At 36.8% G+C, this 15008-nt stretch overlaps 1 protein-coding gene across 8 annotated transcripts in view; it reads left to right on the top strand.

Moving 5' to 3' along the window:
• Positions 1-15008, top strand: part of IQCJ (IQ motif containing J) — a 240990-nt gene that overhangs the window by 169062 nt on the left and 56920 nt on the right. For 2 of the 8 annotated variants that reach the window (XM_064585837.1, XM_064585829.1), the window contains exon 1: positions 12540-12847. The exons of 5 other annotated variants lie outside the window; for them this stretch is intronic. In XM_064585837.1, the coding sequence (XP_064441907.1) occupies positions 12770-12847 (78 nt within the window). In that variant the 5' untranslated portion in view covers positions 12540-12769. Of the gene's footprint in view, positions 1-12539; positions 12848-15008 lie in introns of those variants that run through there. One more of the 8 variants, XM_064585827.1, reaches the window with a different exon arrangement.

Genomic DNA, 15008 nt, shown 5'->3' with positions numbered 1-15008 from the left:
ATATTAGCCTGACAAAAGAAAGATTAACAAGAGAAAAACAAACAGAAGTTGACTAACATGTACATTGTATGTACACATGGGAGTAGTCAGTGATGAGTAACTCAAGGGGGTGGTTAGAACTTGGCCTTATATAACATCTTAACAAAAGAGCAATACGTTTTTAGAGAAATGATAAGACAGTGGAAAAGAACTTTGAGTTTCTAGGGCAGCAAATTGTGGGAAGGTAAATATATGGGGAAACTAATGGTAAAGAAGGCTTAGTTTTAGTAAGATGGGTTAAGTAGATTCCTTTGGTGGTCACTGGAGTGATAAGGGTCTAAAATTTCTGTCCTTTCTGGTAGAGAAGGGAGAGGAGGCACCTTTGTAAGTTTGTCTTGCTTTTAGGCAAATATGGGAAGGACAGAGAGCTTTTCTTATACCTGCTTCATCTCAACTGCCTTCAGCTCAAATAATCAATATACCAAAGCAGCATATTTTTGGATGGCATGTTCTGCTACCCTTCAAGTTCTTTCAGAATCTTGAGAAGCTTAATGATATGAAGGAAAAATCTGTTATGGATAGAATAATTCAGGTTGCCAGCATTTGAAAGATAACTTAGAATAAAACAGCAGAAAGAAGGTAAATTAAGAAGTCGGCGGGGGGAGCCAAAATTTGGTTTTGTTTTTGCTTCTTTTTCAAATTTCAAACAGAAGGTAACATTATTTATGGTCCTGGAGTCAGAACAAGCCTGTATTCAAATGCCCACTCTTCTGTGTAATACTAGACAAGTACTTAAACTCTCAGTTTTTAGTTTCCTCCTCTTTAAAATGGTAATGATTAAAATAGTCTCATAAACTTCTGGGGGAGAATTTAATTGTATAATAAATGTAAGGTGCCTGATGCAGAGTAGATGCTCTATCATTTCCAATCCCCTTCCCTAACACCATAGATGCTTAACAAGAGACATTCAAGGGTTAATTAATGCTTTTCTGAAAAGTTGTTCTTAAAATGGTCTCTGCTGCAGTCCTAGAATTCTGGAGGAAAGGGCCTGAAGGTAATTGTCCTTGAGTGTTTTCCTGCAGAGAATGAAGTCATTATAAATTACGACAATTTTCTCTAAGTAGAGGAAACACTGTGGCTTTAAAAGGCACATAATGTCCTGCTCAACATCTCAAAGATTTCATGGAGATTTGACTATGGAATGCCTGTCAGCTTTTTGCTTAGTCTAAATTCTTCCAAGTAGCAAAAGCCCCTGCTGTCTCAGTCCCTTAAGCCAGACCAAACTAGCTTTTAAAAGAAGTTTCAACTCCATTCACTCTTCCAATCTGGTGGGCTTATCCTCAAGCCAGCCTCTCTGCTGGGGAGGTGACAGAAGCCAGCAAAGAATTAAGAATGAAAGAAAGAAAGAGCTTTAGAATTGAACACTAAAGTAGAAGACATATAAGAGTGAGTAAGCACACAGTGCCTTAAGAGAAGTAAAAGGTGAAAAGGAGGAAAAAGCTTAAAATCAATAAGAAATGAAGGAATAGAAAAAAAGAGATTTGAGAAGGAAATATGACAGATACTATAGACGTGCAAGGAATATTCAACATATTCAGTCCCTAAAGAAGAAAATGAAAGCAAGGGAACCAGATAATATGATTATAATTCATCAGGAAAACCTGATCTGAAACTACATATTGAAGGAGGACCCTGTATACCCGAGACTAATCAACCCAGAATGACAAATACCAAGACATATTCTAGTAACTTATTCAATTAAAAAGAAAAAGAAAAACAGCCATTGGATATTTAGGCAAGAAGAACATGTGATAAGGGCAAAAAGTTATATTATCTTCAGATTTTTCATTAGATACAAAGAAAATGGAGTAACATATTTAAAATACTCAAGGAAAGAAAATGTAAACCAAAGATGTTATATACTTGAAAGCAAAACTTCCAAGTATAAATAGAACTGTAAGGGAGGAAAGACTTTACTGTCCTAGGTTTGATACCTGCGTTATGAAATAAACTGACATCAGGTAGGTTAATGAGAAAATTAATATAATAAATAAAAATTTACTACATTTTTAATATTACATGCACAGGGGCATTATAGGGGGCAAAGGAATAGCCAAGAAGGCTGTGCGATTTGAAAGTTTATATATCATTATAATAGGGGAGGGAGAGAGAAAATGTAGGCAATTTATGGGAGAGCAAATGATTTTTAGGAAAGATGAATGAGCCCTTAGAATAATAGATGGGAAATATGATAGTTTATGAAACAGTTTTTCTGGGTGTGGTATGGACCTCTAGTCTTCTCTCCTATAGTACGAGTCTATCTTCCTTGGTTGATGAAACTCCCAGGGGAGGGGACTTATGGGTTCCTTTGGAATATCTGTACATAAGAGGAGCTCAGAGAAGGCCTATCCCTGCATTTGCTGTTTTTCAAGTGTCTTCAGCCCGAAAGAATCAATATACCAAAGCATCATGTTTTGGGGTGGCATGTCCTGAACTCTTTGAATACAAACTCTTATAGACATACAAGAATTTAGGGAATTTTGCTTCTAAGACGAATTTACTAGAGAATAAGCTTCAGACAACCAAACTGACTAGAGACACATGAGCTGATGGAGTGGTGGTAGGGGTTAAATATATACTTACTGAAAAATTAAGATTAACTAAGGGTCAAAAGAGAGATAATATAGTATATAATAGCCATATGCAACAATGTAGATATAATGAAACTGTTAAAAGAAGTGAGGGATTAAATTATATTCTGGATATAGTTTATAACTTTGATTATACAGATTGCAAATAAATTTTCCTACTCTAAAAAAAAAGTGAGGGATAAAAAGTGAGAATAACATATGTAAAAAATTTAACTATTTTGAGCAATCACAATGAGTGGTAGTAGCATTAGTAATGTTACATGTGTGTTCTTATGTATATAATGTAATTATGGAGTGAACAATTACACGATATTCTAATTCTGTTACCTCCTGTGTCCTTGAGAACTAGGACTTTAGTGTGGAAATGGAAATATAGACATATTATAAAAGAGGTTAAGTTAAAACTCTGCAGTCCTGAAATTGAATTGGCAATCTCAGTAAGATCCCATGATGTATTTTATTTTATATCCTAACTCTGTCACTGAGAAGTCTTAGAAACAATGACCAATGCAGTGATAATGAGCATTCCTTTTGCCCAGATTATGATATTAAAATACCATTGCCCACTAAAAGAAACCAGGGCTTCTTAAAATAATGACTGATTCCTGGTTTCTGCCAGAAAATGTCTAAGTTTGGATTATTTTGTCAGAGCAAATAGCCAGGAAGTTTTCAGAGACTATTGGGATTGTATCAAAAGGACTCAGGAGCCAAATTAAAGAGGTTCTCACAGCCCCAAAATGGGTTAGAGTTTTAATGATAAGAAAAATCATAATTAGAAATACCTAGTATTTAATAACAAGGAAAAAACAATCAAATTTGTTTATATTCATAAATTCTTTAGTGATGTTAAAAAAAAATTGGCCACCTTTGCAGCATGACAGAGAACTACTTCATCTAGTAAACTCATCAAAGAAAATAATCAAGATTTATCTTGCCTCTTTTAGATGAATGTACTAGTGAGTAAGCCAATAGTAAATAAATTTTCTTTATAAAATTATTTCATATAATAAATACAATAAAATTATATAATTAGCACATAACCATTTGTAGCCCCCTTACCCATTAATGGATGTAAGCACTGAGCTTCAGTGACTCTATCATCAGAGATACAGAGACCACCAGACCATATGAGTCTCCTGATAAAAGAACATGCCTCCTAAGGCCTTGCCAAAGGAGTCAAACTAAAATCTGATCAAGCTTTTGGGTCCAGCTAGAGAACTTGAGCATGAACTTCCCCATGAACATATAAATCAGTAAAATCCAGACTGGGAAACTCTATAGGTCAACTTGTCTGGGTTTTTCAACAAACGTATTTTAAGGAAAAGAAAAAGATGGAGGGGGAATCTTTAAATTAAAAGAAACTTAATTTATCAAAATTGTGAAAAATGGGAAACACAGAATACTAGAAAGGTTGCAGAGAAATAGGCTAACTCATGTATTACAGGTGGTAATGTAAAATGGTATAGTCACTCTGGAAAATAGTTTAACAATTTCTTCTAAAATTAAAAATTCACTAACCATATGACCCAGAAATTACATTCTTTGGCATTCACCCCAAAGAAATAAAAAGTTATGTTTATACAATCATCTGTACACAAATGTTCATAGCAGCTTTATTCATAATAGCCACAAACTGGAAGCAACCTAAATGTTTTTTTGTTTTGTTTTGTTTAAATAAACTGATATATCCATAAGTGAAATACTACTCAACAATAAAAAGGAATGTTACTATTATTACAGACAGCAATGTCAATGGACCTCAAAGAAATTATGTTTTGTGAAAAATACATCATGTGTGGATCCATTCTGGAATATTCTTCAAAGAAATCATAGAGATGGAAAATAGGTTAATAGTTGTCAGCATTGGAACTTAGGAGAGGAGGAGAAGATTGTGGCTATAAGGAGGTAACATAGGGGAGCCTTACAGTGATGTAACAGTTCTGCATCTTGATTGTGGTGGTGGTTACACGAAGGTACACATGTGATAAAATTGCATTGCACTATAAACACATACACACAAATAAGTGAGTATATAATTGATGAAATTCCAATAAGCTCTGTGAAATGTGTCAATTGCAATTTCATGGAGCTCATAGTGTACAGTAGTTATGCAAAATGCTAATATTGGGGGATAAGGAGTGAAGGGTGAGTGGGACCATCCTGGGCATTTTCCATAACTTTCTGTGAATCTATAATTATTTCAGAAAAAAACGTTTAAAAATGGGCAAGGCTGGGGCACCTCGGTGGCTCATTTTGGTTAAGTGTCTGCCTTCAGCTCAGGTCATGATCCCAGAGTTCTGGGATTGAGTTCCCCCGTTGGGCTCCCTGCTCAGCAGGGAGTTTTCTTCTCCCTCTGCCCCACCCTACCACTCTTGTGTGCTTGCTCTCTCTTTCAAAAAAATAAATAAATAGAATCTTTTTTAAAAAATGGGCAAGGTTGAACAATAGTAGTTAAGAATGCACATTTGGGGGGTGCCTGGGTGGCTCAGTCGTTAAGCGGCTGCCGTCTGCTCAGGTCATGATCCCAGGGTCCTGGGATCAAGTCCCGCATCCGGCTACCCGCTCTGCGGGAAGCCTGCTTCTCCCTCTCCCATTCCCCCTGCTTGTGTTCCCTCTCTCGCTGTGTCTCTCTATGTCAAATAAATAAATAAATAAATAAAATCTTTTAAAAAAATGCACATTTGGGTGAGAATACTATAGTGAAGTGTAAGGGAGTGGTTACTATATAAGTTGTAATAATGGTGGTTAGTTCTGGAGGGAGGAAGGGAGAGAGTTATAATCAGGACAGGGCATGTGAAGGGGCTTCTGACATGTTTGGTGAAGTTCTATCTCTTGATTTAGGAAATGGTTATAGGAGTTTACCTTATAATAATTCACCAAACTATTCTTCTTTTTGTGCAAGTGTTATATGTTGTGTATGTACATGTATGTATACTTTCTCTAGATTTGCTTTTGTTTGTGGAGCAGAGGAAAAGGTGAATAGGGGCCATTTAAGCACATACAGTAGATTGCTTTCAGCTAATACTAGACAGCTGCTGAAATTGGGAGGTTTAATGAACTGGTGCAATGCTCTTAGGTTTATGTCTTTCATTAGCAGGGAAAATCCCCAAATGATCCAGGTTTAAGTAATGGAATGCATTCTGAATTGTTAAAATTAGACTATTTTGGTAGCAATGAACATAGACAACGCCATGCTTCACTTTGAGAATGCATGTTTTTAAAGATGCCAGGAAATCTATAGGTTTGGCTGTGGTGAATTATAATCTAATGAATTTGTCATTATCATAAATTATTAAGCTACCACAAAATTGTAGCTAATTGGATTCCAAGATCTATTAAAGCTTATAGCCACTTATATTGATATTTTCAAGACCCTCTTAAAGTGAGCATCTTTATTATTTTGTGTGTGGGCTGCTGGGAGGATGAAATATCAGGACTCTTTTCTTTAAGGAAATGTCCCAGAATGCATTTGGTCTTCTCGCTCAACTTGCATCTGGGTAAATGCTGGGTTATATTACAATGACCTTTAAATGTGGCATTGTGGATTTGATGGCTGTCTCCCCACCTTAGCACTTCAAAGCTCCTGGTGGCAGAAAATGGCCAGGTTCAGAGTGGACTCTAAACAAATGCTAACTCGATGGAGCCTATTGTGTGCATCAGGTTTTTCTCAAAGATTATTTTCTCGAAGATTATCTCGAAGATATTTTCCTGTAGCATTATTCAAAGAGCATTCTGCCAGATTTCCACATAGCAAAGGAGAAGCATTTACCCAAAGAATATGGTGTAAATGTTTTATCAAAGAAGGAATGCATTTTCATAAGAGCTTTCCAATCAATATAGGTGAGAACATGGATGTTACAGAGCAGGCGTAAGAATACAGTTTAAGAATACAGTCATTGGAGGGCGCCTGGGTGGCTCAGTTGGTTAAGCGACTGCCTTCGGCTCAGGTCATGATCCTGGAGTCCCGGGATCGAGTCCCGCATCGGGCTCCCTGCTCGGCGGGGAGCCTGCTTCTCCCTCTGACCCCCCCCCCATGTGCTCTCTCTCTCTCATTCTCTCTGTCTCAAATAAATAAATAAAATCAAAAAAAAAAAAAAGAATACAGTCATTGGAGAATTCAGGATGAGATCCTCAATTTGAAGATTTTACAGATATTGAGAGTGACAATTTCATGTTGAATACAAGGGTAAGTGTAGTTGGTAGGGCAATTTGATGTGAATAGGGAGAAAAGAGAAGAGTAGTCTTAGTAGTCTAGTCACCAGACTGGGAATGGGAACTTCATTGAGCAGAGCACAGGGGAGTTGGTAGCATTCATGAATTTAGCAATCCTAAATAATAGAGAATGCCATTCTTTGTTTTGTTCCAATCATTTTTTATTCTCCCCTTCCTCTCCCCTCATCCTCTACCTATAGAAAACCACCTATTTTCCCCCTATATATTTACACTTGGTTTTTAGATAACACTTGTGTCACTATATCTTGAGTACATAGAGATTGCATGTCTAAAAGATATAATAGTTGTTTTAATAACAGCTCAACTGAGGTTTAATTTCCTCTTTGGCACTTCAATGTTCTTTCTGAATATTCTGCCATAGCTGTCTGAGGGAACAATATCAATTTTAACATGCCTTGGTTTAGAATAAAGTACTTCCTATCAAGATTGTTCACTTACTTGTTATGAAGCAATTTGGGCAATCACTAAAATCATGAAATCTAATGATACAAATCTAATGGGGAATTTCACATAGAGGCAGAATAAAGTCATCTCAATGGGAATTTCTTGTTGGTTTAGAAAAGTGATGCTCTGTTTATATAAACCTAATATTTTCCCTTCCATATGGGTTTCTCTATTCATGAAAATTAACTCTTGGTTTAGAATAGATAAATCTATAGGAGAAATTCTTACTCTTCTGCATGATTTGCCTTTGGTGTTACTAGACACATATGGTACTCAATTTTTAATAGATTATAATATGCAGGGGGTAAATAGGCATTCTTATTTGTAATGATGTCATGGCTCATCACATGACAAAGCAGATGTGGACATGCTGTCTTTTGCTCTCATCTGTCTGCCTGCTTTGTCTCTTCTTCCTCAATAAATGCCATTCTTATTGAATAAACCTCTAATCCATGCTTTGGAATTTTGCATTTCAATTTTCATGGCATTTCCATCACCCTTTTCATGTTCTGTACACAGGCACAGCATTCTAGTCAATTCTAGCAATTGTCCCACCAGGAGCACATGGATTAATAAATCTTCTTTTCTTGGCCCTTTCTAGAATATCGTCTTTCAAACTCTGTTGTTACACATATACACCCAGGAGTCAGGCTTATTTGACTGATCTGCATTCTGTCCTGAATGGCAAAATGTTTAAACCAGTTTTTTGAATAAAAACAGTCATTGATAACTCTTTGGCTACTTAAAACTCATCTTGGGGCACCTGGGTGGCTCAATCACTTAGGCGTCTGACTCTTGGTTTTGGCTCAGGTCATGGTCTCCCAGTTGTGGGAGTGAGCCCCGTATTGGGTTCCACACTCAGTGCAGAGTCTGCTTCAGATTCTTTCTCCCTCCTCCTCTGCCCCTCCCTGCTCCTACTCTCTCTCTCTCAAATAAGTAAATAAAATCTTTTTTTTTTTCAAGATTTTATTTATTTATTTGACAGAGAGAGAGACAGCGAGAGCAGGAACACAAGCAGGGGGAGTGGGAGAGGGAGAAGCAGGCTTCCTGCCGAGCAGGGAGCCCGATGTGGGACTCGATCCCAGGACCCTGGGATCATGACCTGAGCCGAAGGCAGACGCTCAACGACTGAGCCACCCAGGCGCCCAAGTAAATAAAATCTTAAAAACAAAAACCAAAAACTCTTATCTTTCCTCCTCTGCTTATATTGAGCTTTTGAAGCTGCAGGAGGACAGGGCTATACCTGCTTGTCTTCTCCCCTGTCCCCATTATATACTCATGTCTAGCACAGTCCCTAACATATGTGACTATACGTTTGTTAAAGAATGAATGGAACAATGAATAATGATGAAAGGAAAGTTTGCTGACTTGCAGCACTTTTTTTTTCTTGTTCTCTCTCAAATTCTGCTTTCAAGTTTATGCTTTCTGTTTTGTAGACTCCATTCAACCTCTTAAATGTCTCTTTCTTCCGTTAATGAATTTTGTTGAATATTCCTCTTAACACCCAAGTTATTGCTGTGTGCCCAGAATTATGCTGGATGCTAAAATTTATCATACTTGATGTGCCCTTGAGATCATAATCCAAGCTCAGAAAGCTCAGCATCCACTGAGTCTGGTATGCAATCAGATGTAGAAGTGAGTATTCCTGGTTTTATATGATTGTGTTTGGAAAATACATGTGGTATGATTTCAGTCTTCTTAAATTTTTAATATTTGTTATATCTCTATGTGATTTAACCAGGGGATTCTTCTCTGTGTACTTAAGAAAATGTGCATTCTGTTTTTCTTGGATGGCACGTTTTATATATATCTTTTAGAAGCATGTATTCTGAAGTATGCTTCAAGTAAATAATGTTCTTGTTGAGAAAAAAAAATTTTAACTGAGAGTATTTGTCTAAAATAAAGCATGTCGGAGGAGAGATGGGGGATGGGTGAAATAGGTGAAGGGGATTAAGAGTACACTTACCATGATGAGTATGAGTAATGATGTATAGAATTGTTGAATCACTATATTGTACATCTGAAACTAATATAATATTGTAAATTAACTATTCTGGAATTAAAAGAAAAAGCTTAATAAAAAAAGAAGTGGGTTTTCCCTTCTGTAAGTATAGTAATGTCTACTTTGTTTGCTGTTATATGGATGGACATACATGGATTCTACCTTCTCCCTCCACAACCAATGAGTCCCATAAAAGAAATAGAAATAAAGTCCTGTGGCATTAAAAAAAAGAATGCTACCCTTACAACTACAAAATGTCTTTTGCTTTATGCAGTGTTGACAGAAAAAGTACCATTACATACTTCCCAGCAATCTTAACTTTAAAAATACCTGATATTTACTTTCCATCCTGACTAGGGTAGTGCTTATCAATTCTCCACCCAGAAATCTTGAAGGCAGAGAATAGCATGAGTATTATTGTTGGAGGGATATGGGAAGAAATAGCCATATGCAAACCTAAAACTTTATTTGACACCTCTTTCACTTTAAAATTGATGGGACTGGAGGAGATTATGCTAAGTGAAATAAATCAAGCAGAGAAAGTCAACTATCATATGGTTTCACTTATTTGTGGAACATAAGGAATAGCATGGAGGACATTAGGAGAAGGAAGGGAAAAATGAAGGGGGGAGGAAATTGGAGGGAGAGATGAACCATGAGAGACTATGGACTCTGAGAAACAAACTGAGGGTTTTAGAGGGGAGGGGGATGGGGGATGGGTTAGCCCAGTGATGGGTATTAAGGAGGGCACGTACTTCATGGAGCATTGGGTGTTGTACGAAAACAATGAATCTTGGATCACTACATCAAAAACTAATGATGTACTGTATGGTGACTAACATAGCATAATAAAATAAAATTAAAAAAAAATAAAATGCAAACTTTGAACTCCATCTTAAAACCATGCATTTGCTATTCATGGAGTAAAATTGAAATCCTGGGTATATTTGCCCTGATCTAAAGCTCCACATACCCCTAGCCTATTGCTGGCACACCCCAGTTTGTGAAGTCCGGAAATAGGGTTTGCAAGTTTGAAAGATACTTAAGCTAATGAAAAAAGAAATCTACCCCTAAACACTTGGGCTACAACTTAAGGGCTATTCTTAGCATAGACACGTACAGCTGTAAGATTTAAGAGAAGCAAATTTTACTTCAAAAGGGGGGGAACTTCCCGGAAGTTTTCAAGAGGAAGCAACATTCCAGGCAGTTAAGAATCTTCCTTCATGTGTTCAATGAAAATACAGATTAGGATCTACTTTTTAGTTTTCTGTTTCCTCCTACCACACCTAGTCTGTGATCACCTCACCTCACATCTTTTGATAATCTCATCTTTAATGAATTATTTTATTTGCTACAAGTCAGGAAACAAAATTAAGCTTGTTTAATAATTGTTTTATAAAGAAGGCTCTAAATGAAGACTTTCGGGTAAAATGGGTGAGTTTAGGGGCTGTGTGAGATTTGGGATGCAGAAAACCAAATACCCAGGTATGGAGACATGTTCCAATGTATAGTTTTCTGAGAGACCACTGTTCAGATAATTGAAGTAATGCTGTGTTTATTATTTAATGATAGCATGTACACTATAATGTATTATTACTCTTGTGTTTATGTTTTAAAAGACTTCTCTTTATCATTGTTTTATTTCAACTCACACATGGACCAACTCATTTCAAGTATTTGAGCACCTGATCTTAACTCAGGGTTTTAATGACATGTTGATGTTCCAAGAGGATTAAGTGGAGTGGGGGTGGGTCTGTTAGGAAAGGAACTGGAGGGACAGAGTGGGAGGTTACACAGAACCATCATATGAGGTCCTGCTAGACCTGTAGACTTAGGTTCTAACAGCTAGGTGATGGGAAGCAAGAAGGGTTTCAAACAAGTGACTGAACTAATGATGAGGTTGGCATTTTAGGTTGCTCACTCTGGCAGGCAATTAATCCTTAACTAAGGACAGTGCAAATAGGGAGGGCATGCTCTGGAGATAATTAGAAAATAGAATTGACAGAACTGAGTGACTAATGGAAATGAGTTGAGTGAGCCAGGAGAAGTTGTCTAGGTGTACATCCATGTTTTGGAGGGGCTAGAGAGATATGATAATAAAAATTTAAGAATAATGAAAATAACATTATTTAGCATCTTCTATGTGCCTGGTGCAAGACTGAATGCTTTACATGAATTTTAATCAAGCAGCATGGCAGTCCTTGGAATTTGTTATAATTAGTGTCTACATCTTAAAGATGATGAAACTAGGGCTCAAAGGGGTTTCCCAGCCCAAGATTACACAGCTAGAATGACGCCAGAGATGGGCGCCGTAGGAATAGCAAGTGAGACAGGATTGCTGTCCTCAGTAAGACAGGCACTTAAGGAATCTCCTCATGGATGGCCAGTACTCTATTGTAAAAGAATGCTTAAATATGTTATTTTAGTTGATCCTCACATAACACTGTGGAGTAAGAATGGTCATCATCATTTACAAATGTTGAAACTGAGACCTAGGAAGAGTGAGTTTGTTGTCTAAGATGACACAGCAAGTAGATGACAAGTCTGGTTCAGGTAAGAAATCTGAGTACTTTGCAGAACACTACAGCTTCTTTATAGGCCTCATTGGTGAGTTACTGCCACTGCTCACATTGTTGCATGTTCCATGTCATTCATGGGAAAGAGTGGAAAGGATAAAGTTTAGATTCTGGAATCAGACTGCTTAGGTTGGCATGCTATTTTTCCTGTAAGACCTCGGTCAAGTTATATAATCTTTCTGAGTCTGTTTTCTTATCCAGGTAATGGGAATAATAATTTCATCTCTTGCTATTTTTATGGGGCTGCAGTCATAATTTTTAAAATATAATTTATACAAAGTGCCTGGGACCTAGTAAAATTCAATAAATGTTAGTAGTGATAACAGTAGTTCAAAGAAATGACATGACATTAACTATGGAAGGAAATATTAAAATTTATAAAATTGCATTTGAAGTGAACTTTAAGGGATTTCAGAGGGTATAGAAGGAGCAATACTGCAGTTATGGGATTAAGAATATTTTTAATCCTGGATATTATTTTTGTTTAGAGTTTATGAGTAGGAGAGTAAATTATTGGAATTGTACTTAAAGAAAAGCAAAAAATGTAATAGTTCTGGTGAGAGTCCTTTAGGTCCTGACCATGGGTGAAGTGGAAGGAACAGAAAAAGGACAGGTCTGAGGTACTGAGATACTGCAGAGCATGTTAGGAGAGTTCTTCCCAACATGGATTTGGGTTGTTTCCCTACAACATCACTTGGTTAAAAATAAGAAATGCAAATTTATTTTCCATTTGGACTAGGAAAAAAATCTAATCTGGACAGCATTTGCTACACTATAATGAAACACATTCCAGAATCAGGTATAAATGATTTGGGAGTTACATGATGTTCTGATTGCCTGTACTTTGTTTTTGTCCTTTGGCACAGGAAAACTGGAGTTGGTGTATGGATTCACTAATCCACCTTTGCTATTGTCTGCATTCCAAGAGGTGTTTATCTGATGGCTTGTATGCTTGTGTGCATGTGAGTTTTCCGCTTGAAGCATGGAATCTAGGATTTTTTTTCCCCCTAGAATACAGAAATATATAAGATGTAAAAATACCTATCCCCTAGTGGTTGTACTTAGTATTTTAGTCTCAGTTGAGTTTTCATGGTTGTCTAGCTGTTAAGCTGAATTAACTTTGAGTAGAGTGATTACTTTAAAATTATTACTAATAGTGTTTTAATTTCTCACATCCTAGATTGAATAGGAGTGGTTAGACTTTTTGTAATGAGTTGAGTATTTTATTTTATAATGATAACTTTAGAATGTCTAAAACTAGCAAAAGTTCTTGAGACCATGCATAATCTTAGGGAAAGGAGATAAAGGGGACATTTAAGCCTAAGTGGTATTTTTCAACATAAATACCTGTCTGACAATCCTGGATCCACTGGGGCCATCCAGTGCAGCTGCATGAAGTTGTAGGTGCTTATTCACATTAGGGCAATGGGCTGACGTGGATGGTCTGGTTGTAGGTATACCCTTCCAGATGAGTATCCTCCTCACATCTACTCCATGAGAATCTCAAGGTCTGAAATCAGCTCAGATCTAAGGTGACTAATGACATATATGGTTTTTGCTTAGTATGTTTCTCTTTGGCATCTGTTCAAATGAGTTCAGGTGTTTGGCCCTCTCAGAATTGGGAGTCAAAGGCTTTTTTATGTACTAATGCCTATGAACATAGCTTGGTTGGTCAAACAGGAATAAAGAACGAGCTATTACAACAATTCACATCGTCATATCTTATGTTGGTAAATTTGTACGTTTTACTATGTATGAGGTAGCAAATAACTGAGAACTGGCATAGCGAGGCCTAGAACTACCTCACTCAGTGATTGTCACTATAAAATCACAGCTCCTCTGCATCTCGTTGGACATTCAAAATGTCCTTAAAGTGCTAGAAACAGGCAAATCTCTTTTTAAGTCTACTACCTCATATATGCCTCATGTGCCCATAACTTACCTGAATGAATCCTTTAAATGAGCTGTTGATGTCCTATTAGCTGCTTTTTCCTCCCACAGAAATCCATGTTCAGCTGCAAGATAACTTCCTGTGTGAAATTTACAGGTCTGTCAGCCATAAAAAACATTAATGCATAATACATAAACAAAACGTATGCTCTTTTTGCAAAAAAATGGCAAAAGAAAAAAAAAGGAATTTAGTCTCTGCTTTCCAAGGGAGAAAACATGAATCTTGCATTTTTATTTTTGATGCCGTTTTGCCTTTAAATATATGAGATGACTATTAATGCCCATATTCACAGCAGGAGTAGAAGGGAAATGACAGTAAATTGTAAAGCACATTTACATTATAACAAGGCCCATGGAAGCATTGTAATTCACACAGTTATTTCAACAGAGGTTGGACTCCCTCCAATTTAATTTTCTGAAGTTGGGCTGTGCAGCTGGGTCATTCCTGGTCTAATCTGGGAAATGTATCTCTTAAGGCTGTGGATCAGAATGCCAGCCTCCCAGCTGTCACCAAGGAGCATCATTTACAGCCACTGAGGTCTGAGGGCAAAGCATCAGAATCACTTTATGTGGACAGAGCAGCCTAGCTAGCTTCATAAATTCTGCTGCAAAGAGCAATAATCAATATTTCATGTTTAATGATGCAGAGCTAAAATTAGTATAGATTTTATGTCTTCTACTTTTCCAAATTATGCAAACATTAGTAACCTCTTTTTTAGTGCCCTTATCACATTTCCATTAAAAAAAGGCCAATGAGGGGGTGGGCAGTGAGGAAGATTGGTGATGTTTAATTGAATGATTGAATAGTCAAAAGTGTCAAAAGTAATCTTGGCTCTTAACTTCTGTTAAATAGTTACCTTTAGGTTAACATGAAATTATTTCCAATACAAAAAATGATGTATGTAAGTGGCCAGGCTTTGTCACCCATAGCTACACAATGAAGTAAATTGCAGATTGTTTCCATGTTTTAAGTTACTTTAAATGTTCTGGGATATGCTGGAAATAAAATGGCCAAGGCATAAGTCAGAAAAGTTAAAGGTTGGTATTTAAATATAAGTGCACTTTAGAGAAAAAATAATTTTGAGTGGATTTCTTATTTTAAACTTGTTCAAAGAACATATCCTGCTTGTTTAGACAGTAGAAGTGGCAAGTACAGAAAAAGAAAAAAAGAAC

The sequence above is a fragment of the Mirounga angustirostris genome, unplaced genomic scaffold (genome assembly GCF_029215605.1).
Source record: "Mirounga angustirostris isolate CCGP_5_RB_7025 unplaced genomic scaffold, mMirAng1.0.hap1 SCAF_1, whole genome shotgun sequence".
NCBI lineage: Eukaryota > Metazoa > Chordata > Mammalia > Carnivora > Phocidae > Mirounga > Mirounga angustirostris.
This window is presented reverse-complemented; position numbering and strand designations above follow the sequence as displayed.